The sequence below is a fragment of the Emydura macquarii genome, unplaced genomic scaffold (genome assembly GCF_026122565.2).
Source record: "Emydura macquarii macquarii isolate MOO-44397 ecotype Brisbane River unplaced genomic scaffold, CSIRO-AGI_Emac_v2 contig_3328, whole genome shotgun sequence".
NCBI classification, from domain to species: Eukaryota; Metazoa; Chordata; order Testudines; family Chelidae; genus Emydura; species Emydura macquarii.
The window spans coordinates 7,237,318-7,254,596 of NW_027133465.1; the positions used below are offsets into that span (position 1 = coordinate 7,237,318).

The window sequence follows — 17,279 nt, forward strand, 5'->3', positions numbered from 1 at the left end:
TTTCATTACTAGTCATCTTCTATGTTATATGTAATAATTCTCCCTGATATATGTTTGTACAGCACCTTAGAATAATGGGGCTCTGGCCTTTACATATATTTATTGTAATATAAATAAATCAGAATTTAAAATGGAGACTTCAGGAATTTCTGGCATTTGTAACCCCATGCTCAATCCACTACACAATGCCGCCGATCTGCTGTATGTACAAATAACTTTTCACTTTGTGAATCCAGAAAATTTACTGATGGCTATTAGGAACTAAATCGGACTTATGAATGGAAAAAAACTTGAGCACATACTGAAGAACCTGGTGCTTTGGTTCGAATCCTGGCTTGCCTTACTTCTTTGAGATGAATTATACTTTCAAGAGGGGAAATAGCTACTTTAATCTGCCCTCTACATTGTCCACTGAAGTCTGTAATATTGTACCATCCACAGACTAACTGGAAACCAGAAAGAAGGGGTGAGAGATCTACAGATGCAAATCCTATCATTCGTTCAACATCTGTGGGAAAAGAAGAGTGTAAAAAAGGCAGTTAAAATTACGGTGTGCAACTGTAACATTTGCATAGTTTAAAACAATCAGTTACATAGCCCTGAAACATTACACAGCTTTACAGGGCAAACCTCAAAAAGCGTACAGTAAGCAGATAACACATAAAAAGGCAAAGGACAAGATCAGGTAAAAAGGGAGTGGGGATTATGGAGTCTGAGAACAAAGTAGATATGACACCTGAAAGAAGAACATTTTTAGGAGGGACTGAAGGAGGAGAAAGGCTACCTGCTGGACAAGAAGAGGGAAAATGTTTCAAATGAAGGAGGGATCAGGAGTGTAGACATGAAACTAAGATGGTGAAGGAGGAAGCTGTAAGGCAGTAATATAGGGATGAATGGAGGGAGAAACGTAAGAGATATATGTGATAGCAGGATTGCATAAAGCTTTAAAGTTGAGGACAAGGAACCCAAATATAAAGTTCTTAAAAATAGGAAGACAAGGAAGGTATGTGAGGAAGCAATGATGTGTTTGGAGTGTCAGGGAACAAAGTGGCCTTTTGGATAGAATGCAAGAGTCTGAGCAGATAAGCAGGGTAGACAGAAAGCAGGCTACAATAATCAAGAAGAAAGTGACCCAGGCACAGACAAGTGGTTTTAGTGATGTGGACAGTAAGGAAAGGGCAGACTATGGTGAGGAGTAACAGGACCTAGTAAGAAATTGGTTACAAAGGAGGAAGAGAAGAGAGATGTCAAGATTAAACCAAAGCTGTGAGCCTGGGAGACAGGAAGGTTAGTGGAGCTGGTGATGGTGATAGAGAAGGGAGGAAAAACCAAGAACTCAGTTCTGGAGAGACTGAGTTTGAGTTGGAGGGGCATATCCAAGAGGAATAGTCAGAGAGGCAGCAGGACACAATAATGATTCTCTTCTTCTGTCTAGTTTAACGTCATGTTAATTATTCTATTAAATATTTCACTTGTTTAAAACAGCAGCAACACTAAAGAAATTAAAATAGATAGGATGAAGGACCCGATGTATTAAGGATTACGAAAAAATTCTATCACACTCAATTCCCTTTCCCTGCCTAATAGAAAGTCTATGCAAGTCTCTAGGATCTTATAAATATAGTCCAAAAGAAAATCCAGCCTTACTCCATCCCAGGTTGCACTCTCTGATGGACTAACAGAGTGTCAGATAGTTTCCCAAACACTTCAAAATGATTTGTTTATAAAGAAGTGTATTAAGGCTGCAAGTAACATAGCTGTTTAGTGAGATGGGAGTTGTAGTTTTGTGCATTTCTACTTCACTCCAGGTAAGAACAGCTGGAATGATGTTGTGAGACACCTCACTAAACCACCAAGGAATCAGGGGGCTTCCAAAAACATAAGGAAATGAGTTGGGGTGCGGGTATAGGTTTGAAATACCAAATAACTATATCCATTAACTTGAGATCATTGAAATTATTTTTGAAACAGATGTACCAGAAACCATTTGAGATCGCTAATCATTAGCTAGAGAGATGTTTAGACCTGAAAATTACAAATGCATTTTAAAATCAGTTCCTCTCTCTTTCCCTTCCCTGCCAAAACTCATTGCCCCTATTGCAGCTGTTGATATCACCAGCACCTAGATCAGTGTAAGAATTTAAAGTAACCTGAGGGCCAGAATTCACACTTTGGCAATTACAATGCCTTCACTTCACCTCTGTTATTACATGAAGGGTTATACACTTATGAAATGAGTTACCAGAAAGGCTAGCAATGCCAGAGGCATGAATGGCTTGAACAGTGGAAGGGAAAAGTAAACACATTTTGAAAAAACAGGGGAGGAAAAGAAAACGAGATTTGAAAAAAAAAAAAAAATTTAAGGCCAACTTGTGGAGCTCCATGACCTTCCTGTGGAGCTAGCATTGTTCCTATTTATCAATTCATATTCCATTTTCATTTTCAAAGAGCTTTTAAAATGCCTGTGTGTGATTATTGTTACACTGGTTTTTTTTGGGTTTTTTTTGCAATAACTTGTCTGTTCTCTCCTGGACATACGTCAGCAGGTACAGGGACAAACAATCCTATCAGTAAACACAAAGAGAACATTGCTTGGGTTACTCCAGCAGTACTAGTTATTCCTTTTGGAAAAAACTTCCAGCAGAAATTGTGTCAACAGCTAATGGAGGTTTTTTAACAATAGGACAAAAGTCTATATAAGTGTATTAGTATGAGACTCAGCATACAAGGTTCTGTGGCAAAAATCGGCCAGCTGAACTTTAATACATTTTAAAAATCAGTATTTTGAGTCAGCACTGGAGGAAAAAAATAAAAAAACAAGCCATCTCCCCAACACCACAGCATATTTTTTGAACTTATATTTGTCTTGTAGCAATTAAACATTGGAGGATATAGTTTAATGACGACATGAGCAAACAGTAATAGGGACAATGAATACCTTTACCACTGTAACAACAAGCAGGATGCCAGATGCCTTCATGTCCTGATAAATGCTAATATTGGCTGTAACTTCATTTTTTGAAGTATGTTTATGCTGCTATAAAAAGTATTTGGTTACATTTTGGTAATAATTGGCAAAGGAGTCCAGCTCTGAGTAGCTCTGGCAGAGGACAGCTTCTGACAGAGCTGTAATCTTTATCTGTAAGTCAAATTATATTTTAAATAATGCCCGTAAGAAGTAAACCAGGGGAATCACCACAGAGACATCTCTGTTGGAATTGCTTGGACTTGTAATGATTTGTGGGCTGCTGGGCTCTCAGGCTGACTGAAAGATGAGACTGGCACATATAGGAGCTGGTAAGAACCTGACCCACATGCTTTCCTTAGGATTATGGAAGGTCTATGAAAAAGCCTAAAATGAGGCTCTGGGGAGAAAATGGGACTGAGGGCCATAAAATAGCCTCTGCCGATAGCAGGAGACACCAGAGTTTGTAGGCCATTGCAGGACACTCTTCAGCTAACGCTGGAAGGAACAAATAGAAGGAAAGAAAAATAATAATCCATCTCTCCACTGCTGGGAAAATTTGATTTTTAAAATCCTGTCAATTTAAAATTATTCAGAAGCAAGGATTGAAACCCAAATTTAACTAAAACTAGCTAAAAGCTTCTCACAGCTGGAGGGACTTTGGCAAGACAGGAAATGCATGGGACTACTTAACTAGCATAGCCCTCTCCTAGGGAGAGGACACTAATGTCTTTGAAATTCCTGCCCCCATCTGTTGGAAGGAGCCAAATTACCCATTGTGTGCACTGAACCAAGGGATATATGATAAGCCTTCTTGTCTGAACTGCACCATGGTGATTTTTACCTGTTTTATGCCACACTTTGAAGACCAGGGTTTGTTGTGGATCCAGTAGAAGTTCTTTGGATAGTCTATTAAGAATAAAATCATCATAATCTGTTATGCAGAACAAGAAAATGTGTCAGAAGCTAGCAAGGCAAAGTGTCTCTGGAATTTCAATAACGTTTTGTCTACCTTCAGAAAAGTATTCACTGAGTAATGGGGGGAAAAATAAGTGTATGTCTTTGAAAGTGCAGTGTACATAATTACCTCTACATGGACATGTTTTCTGCTTACCAAAGGAGTAGGGTTTTTTTTTTTTCTTGTAAAATATTTTTGAATTAGGATAATGAAAACATCAGGGGAAAAAGAGAGATAACTGTGAAAATACTATCAAGCACTATGGTAGCCAACTTTTAATAAAGATTAAGATGTCCACCTGAAATATTGTAATCTAATTTCTGCAAAAAACCTCCCCAAAATAGCAAAGAGACAAAATCCCTCACCTCGCAAAGCATTTTCAAGTCATTTGGCATATTTCTAGTATTCAAGGATGGCTCTGAGCACAAATAACCTTAGAGACTAAAACTCGTAACTGCAGCTATCAGTATCTGAATGAGGTCTCTGAATTATAAAAACAACTGTCTAGCAGCCAAGCCTGCCTCTGTGTAGTCACCGGTGTAATTTCCATGCAGTTTATGACCGACAAATTAGTGCCTATCATGCTAAATACCTTTAATTTATTGAGAGACAGTGTGGGTGAGGTAATATCTTTTATTGGACCAACTTTTGTGGGTGAGAGAGATGAGCTTATGCAGAGAGCTCTGTATAAGCGGGAAACTTGCCTCTCACCATCAGAAGTTGGTCCAATAAAAAAAAAAACATATTAGGTAACCCCCCCCATGTCTCTCTAATATCTTGGAACTGACACGGTTACAACACCACTGCATGCAACAATGAAAGATATTTTATTATTGATGCATGCTGGTTGGTTTCTTTTAGAAAATCCTAAAGGCAACTGCTTCAGGTTTAATTTAAACACCTGACTTCAAAACTTTGCAAAAAACATGACATCCCCACCACAGATTTACTAGGCTAAGTTATTTATTTATTGTATTGTAGCCTAAGAACCCCAGTCATGTACCAGGACCAACTGTTCTAGGCATTGTACAAACATAATAAAAGACATAACAGTGCTTCGAAACTGCAAAGAACTTTCCTAACATTAATGAATGAATCCTCACGACAGCCCTTGTGAGGCAGAAAAATGTTAACAGCTTCATTTTACAGGTGGGAAAACTGAGGCACAGAGCAGTTAAATGACTTGCCCAACATCACATGAGCAGTCTGCGGTACAGCCAGAGACTTAATACAGGTCTGGCTCCTGGTTCTGTGTTTCAGCCCAGACCATACCTCCCTCTTACAACTCAGTCCAGACATTATAGGCACTAGAGCTACTGTCAGATACGCAAACACGGATTTTCAGCTGCGACAAACTTAGTAAAGCTCCTACTGCTTTGACCAAAGAAAGCTTCTCTCCGTTTACTTGGTTAAAACTGCTGCTTCTGGACCACAAGGGGACTATCATAAAACTCTGGGAGTTGATAAAATAACATGTAGGAATCCTAACAGGGCAGGTCCAGTCACTGAAGGAGCACTCTGCTCAGTGTATCAATTCGTTCAATGTCTGGCCACCGCCTGTCAGACACCATGGCTATGAAAGTGTCTGTCTTTGCAAGGTATAACACACCTTGTTTGCTGCTGAAAGTCCCAAACCGGTGAGTTGGTATTTTCTATTATTGCAGTGGCTATTGGAGCATCTGCATTGGCAGCTGCAAACGACACATAACTACTGGGTGCTGTCACTTCACGTTCAGTGAGCGGACTCCCTAAAATACAGTGAACTGTGGTTAGAATAAGACAGATTATTAATCATTTCAGGAAAAAATTCAGTATTGTGTTACCAGCAGAACAAACTTAACAACAAGCTACAGATAACTAAGAGTGGCACCTTGTGACAAAGATAAAAATTATGCAACATTGCAAAGGCCACCTCAACCAAACAGCTGATGGTTTGCTGAGGGCTGCAGAACTCCCAGAGTCAGCCCAGAATGTTGCTGACGTTCACCAGTTCCAATCAGGATAGAAGTAATATTAGTGTGTGCTTTTACTCGGAAAGTGTGTGCCTTTACTCTGAAAGTGACTCTAAACATGACATTGGATTTTGTGATTGTTGATTTCAGATAAAAATTTGCCAAGTTAGTTTTAAAAAAAAATTTTTTTTATAAGTCCTGTCAGCCTTGCAAACACATCCTGGGATCCAAAAGTCAAACTGGGTTACTTCTGGCTCATCTCACCAGTAACCAGTATTAAAAATTCCTTATAAATTCTGACACTAGCACAGCACTATTCTCGTCAATGGGGTTTTGTAGGTGTAACTAGGAGGCAGAAACTGGTCATGTAGCTAGAAATTAATTAGCAATTTTGTGGATAATGTACAACTCAAAATAGAAACCAGCTCACTCTCCCAGATCTAGAACAGGTACCGAGATGGGCTACGAGGATGATCAGAGAAATGAAGAACCTACCTTACTAGAAGAGACTTACGGAGGATGGCTTGTTTAGCCTAACCAAACGAAGCATGAGGGAAGATATAATTGCTCTCTATAAATACATAAGAGGGATGAACACCAGGGAGGGAGAGGAGTTATTTAAGTTAAGAGCCACTGTTGGCCCAAGAACAAATGGATATAAACTGGCCATCAAGTTTAGGCTTGAAATTATATGATGGCTTCTAACCGTCAGAGAAGTGAAGCTCTGGAACAACCTCCAAGGGAGTAGTGAGGGAATTGTTTTAAGACTGAGCTGGATAAGTTCATGGAGGGGATGGTACAATGAGATCGCCTACAACCACATGAGACCTATCTGCGACTGCTGTCTGCAAATATCTCCAATGGACAGAGGGGGAGGGCTCTCACTACAGAGAATTCTTTTACAGATTTGACACCTGTCGCTGACGTGGGCACTTTAGACAACTTTGATGAGCGTCGCTCCTTGGCATAGGCTTCTTACACGAAGCGCAGGGTTTAAACCCTGGGGAACAGGACATGCCCCGACCCTGGGATTCTAATACTGACAAACTAGGACTAACAAGTAATTATATACACTAAAAATGATGAATAGACCACGAGGGAGGCAAGAAAAAACTTGTGAAGGCAAGAGTGTTCCAGCACCGTCACTGGCGGCAAGAAGGAACTGAAAGGGAGAGGGAGCCGGTGGAGCTTATATGTGGATGCATGTGTGCGCCGCTGCAGGGGGCGCCAGAGCTGGCTTGTACGGTTACCACTAAGGGAAAAAGTTTTCCAGCACCGGTGCATGTGGCGAATGCACACACCTAAATTGGGAATGGACATGAACAAGCACGTGAAAAAGCAGCTCTGTCTACTACACTCGTCCCCCCCCGAAGCAATCTCCTCCCCCTACTTCCACCACCAGTCAGCTCCCCTGGGCAGCAATATGTGGGATTTCTTGCCATATTAAGGTGCTGGCAGCCTCTGTTGTTTTTGCCACAGTGTCATCTAGATATTTTCTGAGCAGAAATGAACAAGGGGTTTAGCGCATTGGGGGCCACTGGCACATCCATCCGCACTAGTTCTCCCACTGGTCCTATCACTGGTGGAAACGGTGGGAAACTTTAGGGGAAAAAAGTCTAGTGCATACAAGGCTTAAGGGGAAACAGTCCATCCCACAGCAAACAACAACTGATCTCCTGAGTCCCACTCCCATTTTCTTAACCACAAGGCCGTATATAAGGGGCTCCGACTGGCCTTCCGTGAAGTATTTGTAAGACAGGATTTAAAAAAGCTTTAGGAAACACTGTTTTTAATACAAGTGCAGCCAGGAGCTTAATAACATAAAGCTGAGCTACCACAGATGTTTGCAAGGCTTTTGTTACAAACTGGTTATTATGACTTGCATAAAAATAGTTCAGGGCTAGGAACACAATCACTTCCCCCAATTTTTTGTTTTCTAAAAACCTGGGAGAAGTCTTATGAGAAAAAAGCTAAAGTAATCAGTTAATTGGTGTGACCTAGTTTGGCTCCATGGCACATAATTTGTATTCACAGGAACAACAAGGTCATATCCAGGCATCTGGACTCTTTCCAAAAACTAGAAGACGTGGAATACAGAGTACCTTGGAAAGCACTCGGTGCTATATCGTCTGTGAATATCTGTGTTGAATTGTATTGGAAAAATGAGATACTACGAGTCTGGCCTGATTTGTGTGCTTGGGGAGGGCCCTTCAACAGAGGATTCCCACCTCCAACTTTCGCTCTGCTTTGCAACCCTTCCTCTTAGGTGGTGTCAACACTTGCAAGCTTCGCAGTCATAATTCACCATGTTGTCGTTCTATCTGTGGTAGAAGCTGCCGCAGAAAGAGGATTTTGGTATTTTTACCACTGTGCTGTCTAATTGCCAGTGGAGCTGGTCTGGTGATGAATTACAGATACACAATTTGCTAGTAGGTGAGGATTTTAGTCAAGGAGGTGAGGGGGATAGGACTCTCTTTGGAACCAAATACCTCTCCGCTATCAGCCAGAGAAATTGCTATGGATCACTTCCTCCTCTCTATCTTCTGGGGACTGAGCATGCTGCCTTTGTACTGTTGCAAGACCTTCTTCTCAGTCAGGGAGTGGCCAAACCCATGATTTAAACCAGGGTATTGTATGAGATCGTACACAGCACTGAACATCTGGCAGGTCCAAACCAATATTTTTTCCCCCCTCAATCTTGGGACGACTCCTGTCTCTGGCAGTCTTGTCTCCCCATGTCCCTCTGGTGCTTTCTAAACTCAGTCAACGTCTTTGTAGATAATTTGATACCTTCTCCTTGCTGACAGATTGCTATTTAAGAAATATCTGCAATTGCTGTGGCAACAGCAAACAAAATTGTGCTTTTTCCTCCAGAAGACGACCCTTCCCTAAGCAGTGGGAAATAATGTAGTATTTATCAGAGTGCTCCTTTTCACACATATTAATAGACATTAGAAATAAGTTCTGCATCAACACTAGAAACCAACAGTGGTCAAAAGACAGCCTATATCACCCTCCTCTTTATGCAGATGACAGAGTCCACAACAGGGGCATGTCCTAGCACAGTATCAGAGTGCCTCTGTGGCCTGCACCCCATATCAAAAAATGAGGGTGGCTTTAGCAACCTGCTGCATTTTACACAAATTAGATGCAACACTTGGGCTCCCAACAAGTTCAGCAGGGAAAAGATATTTAGCTTTCCCCCCCATGGACTGAATCGAACCCCTCGCCACAGGATTCCCAATGAAGATTCAGGAAGAGGGCTGCATAATAAGCATCTCATTAAAATCCACTGACTATCATGGTAACAACAAGATAAGCAGGCTACTGCACCATGCCCCTGATTTTAATTCACTTTCTTCACTTTAATATAGGGAAATGCCACTGCACCTATCAAAATGGCAGTGTCCCACTTTGTGTGAACTGCCACTTAAACCATCTGTAATTCTGTTTGCCTGAAGATTGCTGCCTGTGAATTCCATTGGGGAATGGAATTTTTTCCTCCATATGCAAGAAGTGTTTCAGAATTCAGTCTGCTTTTTTACAAAGGTACAAAGAGCTTACAGCTTAAATGGGCACCACAAATTTTACTATCCTGGGCAGGATTGTGGATGGGGTAGCTCATATATGGGTAATACACACATGATTAGATAAGATGGCAAAACCTGCCTGTAATAGATGGGTAGTCAGCTGTCTCTTCACATCTAGGGGCAGAGCTAAATAAAATGTCCAATCAGCTGTGGCAGTCTATGGCCAAGCTAATGTTTTTCAAGTCCCGTCTTGCTTTTTTGTAGGGGCTGTCACTGCTGGGAAGAGCTCAAGCAGTGCCAAAGAGGCTCCTGTGTCCTGCAGCTAGTCCCCAATCCCTCCTTTCTTTCCTCTTTCCACTCCACCAGCCTCCACTCTGCCTCCCTGCATTTCCCTCCCTCCTGACCCATTCTCTTTCCTTTAACTTCTCTTATCTCCCACACATCCTCTCCCTCAACCCCTCCTTTCAGTCTTCACTGTAACCCCTTCCTGTTTATTTCTTGCTTTTCTCTCTCTCCCGTCCGACGTTCTCACTCATTCTTCCCCCCTTTTCTTATTTTCCTCATCCCTAACTCCAGAAATCCTCCCAAATCATAGTTCCCACAGCCTTAAAGTTCATTAATCAGCGGGTGATTAACAAGGGGGATTCAGATAACTAGTATTTCTGGATACAGGGAATTTGAACAACTGAAATTACACTGTAAATGTCTGTTCCATGGGAACATCAGAAGAACTGAATAGGAGCATGGGAGAAATTGACATTCGGAAGCTAGTAATGGCACATGAAAGTGACATCAGCAGCTTCAAAAAAAATCATACTTCCATCCATTTTCTTCTATTATTGTTACAAGTAAGATTCAAATTACTGTAACTAAAAGAATTTAGAGAAAAAAATATATTTTCAGTTTACTTTGTGTGTTTGGTAGCAATTTATGTATAATCAGTTTCACTGTTTCCCCCCATTTTTAATTAAAATGGGAAAAAGGTGATTGTAAAACTGATAGGAGGCTCAGAGGTTTAGTACCTGCAGCTAGGTTTAGCTAATTTTTTGAAACTGACTAGCTATTAAGTTGACAATGTTCCATTTAAGTTCCAAAAAAGATCATCCCTAATGTTCTAGACTGTAACATTCATTCTATCCTTGTTATCTATAGTATCACAATGAACTTTTAAGACAAATATTCTTGCAGAAATAGGCATAACATTTCCTCCAACTTTTTTCTTGTGCAACCATCTCTCTCTCTCTCTCTCTCAGGCTATCCAGAAACAATTCCATCTTAAAACTCATACAAAAGAAACATTGTTTATTGTATGTCAAAATCTTTTTAGTAGCAAATAGAATTGTATCAAGTTCCTGAACACAGAGAGACTATGAACTTCAGAAGATTATAGAACCATTGTTCATTCAAAAAACAAACAAACAACAAGTTGGATTCAGAGTGTGCCAGTAGCACTTGTGCTTAAAGCGTGGTTTGTCAATGATCATTATATTCTTGCTTTTGCAATACCTCATGCCAGTAAACTCTGGAGTGCAATCCTATAAATTACTTCATCTAGATTATTAAATAATAGATATCTGGGCCTTCCTGCACAATCCTTCCCGGCAGTACTGCTTTTATTATTAATATTTATTATTTGCATTCTGGTACTGCCTGGACCCTAGAAGCGCCGATCAGGATTAAGGGCCCATTGTGCTAAGTGCTGAACACACATGCACAGGGGCCATAATGTGTAGGAGTGAGGGTGTCCTGGGATGTTTTTCAACAAAGAACTTCACTTACTAGTAATGGCAGGTGGAGGGAATAGCAGACAATTTTAAAAAAATTAAAGCACCACCAAGTGTGTCACCTTAAGAGCAAACCAAGTGCTAAGTATAATCTCACTAAAATAGAATATTTTAAAATATGTTCAGAATTAATAGATTGAAAGATATATTAAAAAGCAATTATTTGGTGCTCATCATCGTGGTAACTGAGCATCTAAATACCATTCTCATTTAACAAAGTGGAAAACTGAGACAAAATGATTTGCTCAAGGTTACAGTGAATTCATGCTAATCTTTATAGATTCTTGTACTACCCCTTATCACCATAGATTCTGGCACTTCAAAAATTGTGTAACTACCTTAGTTCCAGAAATGAACAATAAGATGGAAACTGCAAGTCTGAAAGAATGTTCTCTGTCAACACTGACTAGCATTAAGGATGGGCAAATAGGCTGACATTCGTTCAAGCCTCTGACTCCAGAATCCAACTGTCATCTCAGTAGATACAATTTTTAACATTATGCTGCTTATTTACATTTTTCCCTTGTCTGTTTTGCATGAACAATAGAAACAGAATGGGCAATTTCACTTTCTGATGCTAATGAATTAACATGTTGATAGTGATTTGGGGATGCAGCTCTGCAGGGGAATGTTTAAATCCCAACAAAAATTGTTCCAATAGAAATTCAAAATAAAATGAAAATATATCTGTAAAATTCCTTGCATATTTTTTTAATCGCTGTAAAATATCTGACAATATCTTTTAATGGAACAGATATTGGAAGAAAGTTTCTTTTACCTTTTAAACTTAAATGCATTGCTCTTTCCACAAGGACAGTGACCGCAAATGTGTTTTCCAGATCCTTTGTGTTAGTCTCCTCAGATGGTTTCACACTGAGGATTTCTGAACTTGTGGAATTCAGTTTGTGATTGCGGTTTTTCAAGACTTGCTGGCCTGTGTCAAGACCCTTCTCTGCACCTTCATCTTCACTGTTACTGACATCTTCAGCACAGTCAAATCCATGAGCAGAAATAATACGGGCATGAGTAGAAGCAAGTGTAATGTGAACTCGTATGGCAGCTCCTGACAGGTTTGAAGCATTGCGCCTGAACACTGGATAGATACCTGTAACAGTGTATTTACAAACAAACAAGACAAAATTTAGTAACTTGGAAAGAGCTGTTGTATTTCATGAAGACAAAGGTCTGTTCTCAGATCAGTGGGGTGGATCTCAAATCTGGAAATGTCACCTATACATAAACAGATCCCCTAGGGGTTGTTAGTAACATCGGTTTGTAAACGAAAAAAGTAATGGGCAACCCTAGGAAAGTTAATTCTTTATTTCCCCACTGGCAGCTGAAATTAAGATACCCAGCACTTTCCCCTCAACTTCATATGCGAGTTGGAAACACTGCCTTTGGCATGATTTTGTAACTGTATCTGGGAAAAATAATTCAGATGCACCCTGTGCATGGTTTTTGTTTTGGGAGTTTTTTACCTGCAGTTTCTAGTTTTAACCCCACCAGGTTCAAGCCCGGCCAAATGAGGATCAACTGACTTGTTTAGAAGCTCAGACTGTAACTTGGCGCTTGAGCTGAAAGGGATGTCACAGGGATGGGAGAAATATATAACCAGAACAGAGCAGAAAACTCCAAGGTTCTTTCAATCTTCTAGTCCTTTACTTTAACTACTAGCAGACAATTCAGGTTTCTTGTGTTAACTCCAACCAGGCTCCTTTGCTGTGCTGATGTGCCTGATCATCATTAATACTAGTTCAGTGATTCAGATTCAGATTTGGAATCCCTCCTCAGATCACTGACATTAATTCTTCACCCCTATACCGATCACCACTACCAAATTCTTCACTGGTAAAATTCATTAAGCTTTGAATTCTGAAGGAAGTGTTTTAATCTTCTTTATCTTTTCAAGAAAACAAGATTAGCCAACAACACAGAGAGAGCAAAACAAGACTGCAACTGGTTTGCTTCAGGCGACTACATATGGATGAGGTTAAACCAGCTAAAAAGTACATAAGGAAACGGAATCAAAGCAGGCGCAAAGTGTAAGAATGTTTTTTATAAACTGACCACTAACTGTGAGTGTTCTCCTTGACCTCTGTCCAAGTGCCAGAAGGTCCACAAATACAGAGCCAATAAGGCGATCTGTATCAAGTGGTCTTTCAACATCGTTTTCTTTTCCATAAGCCCGCCACACTTGGATTTCTAGCTTCTCCTCTCTGAAGTACCATAACAATGCTTGGGTCCTTGTAAGTTCCACCTCTTTTGTTTTCTTAAACATCACTGTAACATGTTTTTCATCTTCAGTTAATTTTGGCCTCTGAAGTGAAGTCCAAATGGCTTCTTGATCGTACAATTTGTATCGGAGATAGCAATAAGTGCTTTTACTTATGTGCATCTGGCCTGCAAGTAGCATGCAATGCACTGGTAACCACACTCTGGGGGTGGAAATGGTCACAGTTGCGGGATTTTTGCTCAGATGCCATTCGTCATCATCATCCATACTATCTTCATGGTTTTCCTTATGATTCCAACCTAAAAGCTTAGCAGCCTCCATAACTCGTTCTCTGTCATCATGATGCGCAAAAGTAATTGAAAGCTCCAGCCCTCCCACTACGGTCCGCATGATGTTTGTGCACTGAGAAGGCACCAAATCCTCAGGTAGGGTTACTGGGTACCATCCTGTAATACCTTCAACAGAACAACAGACAGTAATCAGATTAACTTATTCCATCTTTGAGAAATGCCAGTAAGAAAAGGGATTTTTTTCCTCCCTAATCATTATTCCAGGACCAGTACTTAGTAAAATGTATTCCTCTTGAAAGCATTTGATTCATCTAAGTATTCACCATTTGCCAAGGCTAAAAATTATCCAGCCTTCAAAGAAAATAAATAAATAAATCAAAATCACATGATCCTGATTACAATTTTATTTTCCATTAACGATATGGTTTTACAAATGAATATCCCATGAAGCTCTAGTTAATAAAGCTGGGATTCCTAGCTTTCAGATGGTACAGTAGAACCTCAGAGTTATGAAAACCAAAGTTACAAACTGACCGGTCAACCACACACCTCATTTGGAACCAGAAGCATGCAATCTGGCAGACGCACAGAGACCCAAAAAGAAAAAAAAGCAAATACAGCACAGTATTATGTTAAATGTAAACTGCTTTTAAAAAAAAGGGAAAGTTTAAATAAACAGATTTGACAAGGTAAAGAAACTGTTTCTGTGCTTGTTTTGTTTAAATTAAGATGGTTAAAAGCAGTATTTTTCTTCTACATAGTAAAGTTTCAAAGCTATCTTAAGTCAATCTTCAGTTATAAACTTCTGAAAGAACATAATGTTTTGTTCAGAGCTACAAACATTTCAGAGTTACGAACTACCTCTATTCCTGAAGTGTTCATAATTCTGAGGTTCTACCTGTATATACAAACCAATTGTTTTTTAAACACAAAGGTATGAGAAAGTGATTGCTAAAATCCTATTCAGACTGAAGTGGAAATAAACAAGAAGATAATCAGAATGTCCTGATTTCAAGGCCTGATAGTTTTCAACCTGTCAGTGCAAAAAGCAATTATTTTACATTAATGGAAAGCTGGGAATCCAACCTGTTTTCTCATTGCATGAGCATTTGTTTCTAGCGGTTACATTTCACACATCCCTGACTGAATATTGAAAGTCCTGGATTTCAGACCAGTGTAGTATTTATTCCCCAGAGTGGTTAATACATTGCACTTGCACCAAAAAAATTAAGCCAGTTAATATTCACTGGGTCAGTTCAGCTGCAAAAGTTCACTGTGGGTGTATTTTTCCATTTCCTTCTTACGTCCCATACGTACTTCTAGAAAATATGGGCTGATTGGCTCCTCTCTCATCAGAAGCGCACTAGGAGATGTGAAATGTATTCACAGTCCAAATATAATAGCTATTCTCAACATGGGCTAGCCAGCAGATCAGATACTCTACATCATACCACAATAGATGATCTCCAATGAACTTCAGTTAAATGTGGTTTTTAATAAGGAATCTTTAATTAAAAAAACTAATGCTCATGAGAGAACTTTGGCTTCAGAAAATAGAAAGCAAAACCCACGTAAGCAATACAGTATGTTACTACTGAAGTACTGTTTATATGGATAATGTCAGTAATATGGCATTTCCACTTTACCTGATCTTTTGATCAGCAGGTCTTTGGTTGAAACCCTGACTGTTCCAAGCAGGTAACTGCCTGATGATTGAGTTTTCATTGAACCAGTGGCTGTAAAACCAAAATCAAAGATATCCAGATACTTCAAGCTGGGGTTGATTTAAAACATGCACAAATGATTCATAAAGTATTAGTCTCCTAGTGAGAGCTATATCATTTTGTTAGTAAAGATCTAGGTCATAATTTTGGCATATACTTCCCTCTTATGAAAAAGGTAATGTGAAAGTCCATTTACGAGGCACAACACATATTGGGCCAAACTCAGAGTGAAAAAGGATGGAGTAAATAACTATACAGTTGTTAGAGTGTACTGCCTGTGCATTTTCACTTATAGGATTTGGCTCCAGCAATGTCTAGATCTGAGAGCTTTCTAGGGAGTACTTCTGCTACCAACATGCATTAAAATAAGCATCAAAGAGCTATAGTACTGTCCACAGAGTAACTGAGTAGCTAACTCATGCCAACAGTTGATTTGTTGCCTACCACTGAAAGCTGGTATCTTTAATTAAATTGTATTTCTAGAATATTCTATAACATAACACTATAAAAGCTTGAAGATGTCTCCATTATCTATTGAGGCAACAGAAGAAGTTGCCATCATAAAACTGCATATTATTTTTAAGATACTAGTGCCTTAATGCAGCTGGAGGGAAATCAAATAATATTTAAATAAGATGTAAACAATTATACTTAATACTGCTTTTGAAATGTATCTTCCTCTTTTAGAAATAATCTGTAATCTTCTTTACAAAAAGTTACTCTTTTAGGCTGTGATCTCATCACATTTCAATCTAAGTAAGGTCAGGCAAGGTCAGTAGTTCAGTGGGAGACCTCCAGGGGAAACCTTGAGGGCTGCAGGAAATAATACTGATGTTTCAGGATGTATGCAGTGTTGTTTTAGCTGTGTTGATCTCAGTATATTAGAGAGACATAGTGAGTAAGGTAATATATCTTCAGGACTTTAAACAAGTCACTTAAGTTCTCTCTCTTTTTTCCTCATCTATAAATTGGATGTAATAAGGCTTACATCCCTTTGTAATGTGCCCTGAAATCCTCACATGAAAGATGCTATGTAAGTGCAGATAGCATTATTACTGTATTCTTTTGGATGTGTTGTAAAACTGACATCCTGATCACTTGTGGTCACTGAAAATCCCCTAGCAATAGTAGCGGTAACCCCAATGTCTTGGCCAAAGCATAACTGGAACAATTACATTTACTTAAATTTCAGTTATACTGAATAATTCACTTTGTGTCCTACACCCGAGAAGCTAATATGTCAACAACACCTTTAGCAATAGCAATGCCACCTAGGATTCCTACTCATTTTTGTTTTGTTTACCTGACTTGATGCTTTGGTGATAGATGGAGAAGACTATCTGTGCAGACTGCAAGAGCTCCCCCAGACAACACGTTTCTCCGCTGCTTCTCTGGATGACGAGGTTACAAGGGAACTCGGTGTGGTGGTCAAACTCTGGGCAGAAAGTGCGAGCCACAGCTCGGGTGGTGCGCATCTCCCCCTCAGGTAGGAAGGAGAGGTGCATAGACACATAGGCATTAACTCCCACTTCCGCACTGGATTGGAGTGAAGAGTTCTTTTCTGCTACAGCTCTTCACGTAATAAGGAAAAAAGAAAAGGAGATACACCAGGCATGCTTACAAGTAACAATTGGAAACACAGGAACATGCCTCAGAGCAGCTGCTCCAGAAGGAGGCAAAGAGCAAGACCAAAACTCTTTTTGGACTTTTATTAGCATAAGTAAAGGAAGTGAAATTAGTATAAAGAGAGCCACTCACAAACAGGTCTGTATACCAAAAGCATCTTACTGTGGGTCAGGATCAAGATTGGAGATTACCCCCCCTTTCCCTTTTCACTCCCTCC

General features: G+C 39.7%; 1 protein-coding gene across 4 annotated transcripts in view; it reads right to left on the reverse strand.

The window, feature by feature from the left end:
- Positions 1-17,279, reverse strand: part of C2CD3 (C2 domain containing 3 centriole elongation regulator) — a 66,716-nt gene that overhangs the window by 22,856 nt on the left and 26,581 nt on the right. For 3 of the 4 annotated variants that reach the window (XM_067533300.1, XM_067533298.1, XM_067533302.1), the window contains 7 exons: positions 16,740-17,008; positions 15,359-15,448; positions 13,257-13,877; positions 11,968-12,294; positions 5,533-5,671; positions 3,810-3,874; positions 303-508 (listed from right to left, as the gene is read on the reverse strand). In XM_067533300.1, the coding sequence (XP_067389401.1) occupies positions 303-508; positions 3,810-3,874; positions 5,533-5,671; positions 11,968-12,294; positions 13,257-13,877; positions 15,359-15,448; positions 16,740-17,008 (1,717 nt within the window). The remainder of the gene's footprint in view (positions 1-302; positions 509-3,809; positions 3,875-5,532; positions 5,672-11,967; positions 12,295-13,256; positions 13,878-15,358; positions 15,449-16,739; positions 17,009-17,279) is intronic. The other variant, XM_067533301.1, reaches the window with a different exon arrangement.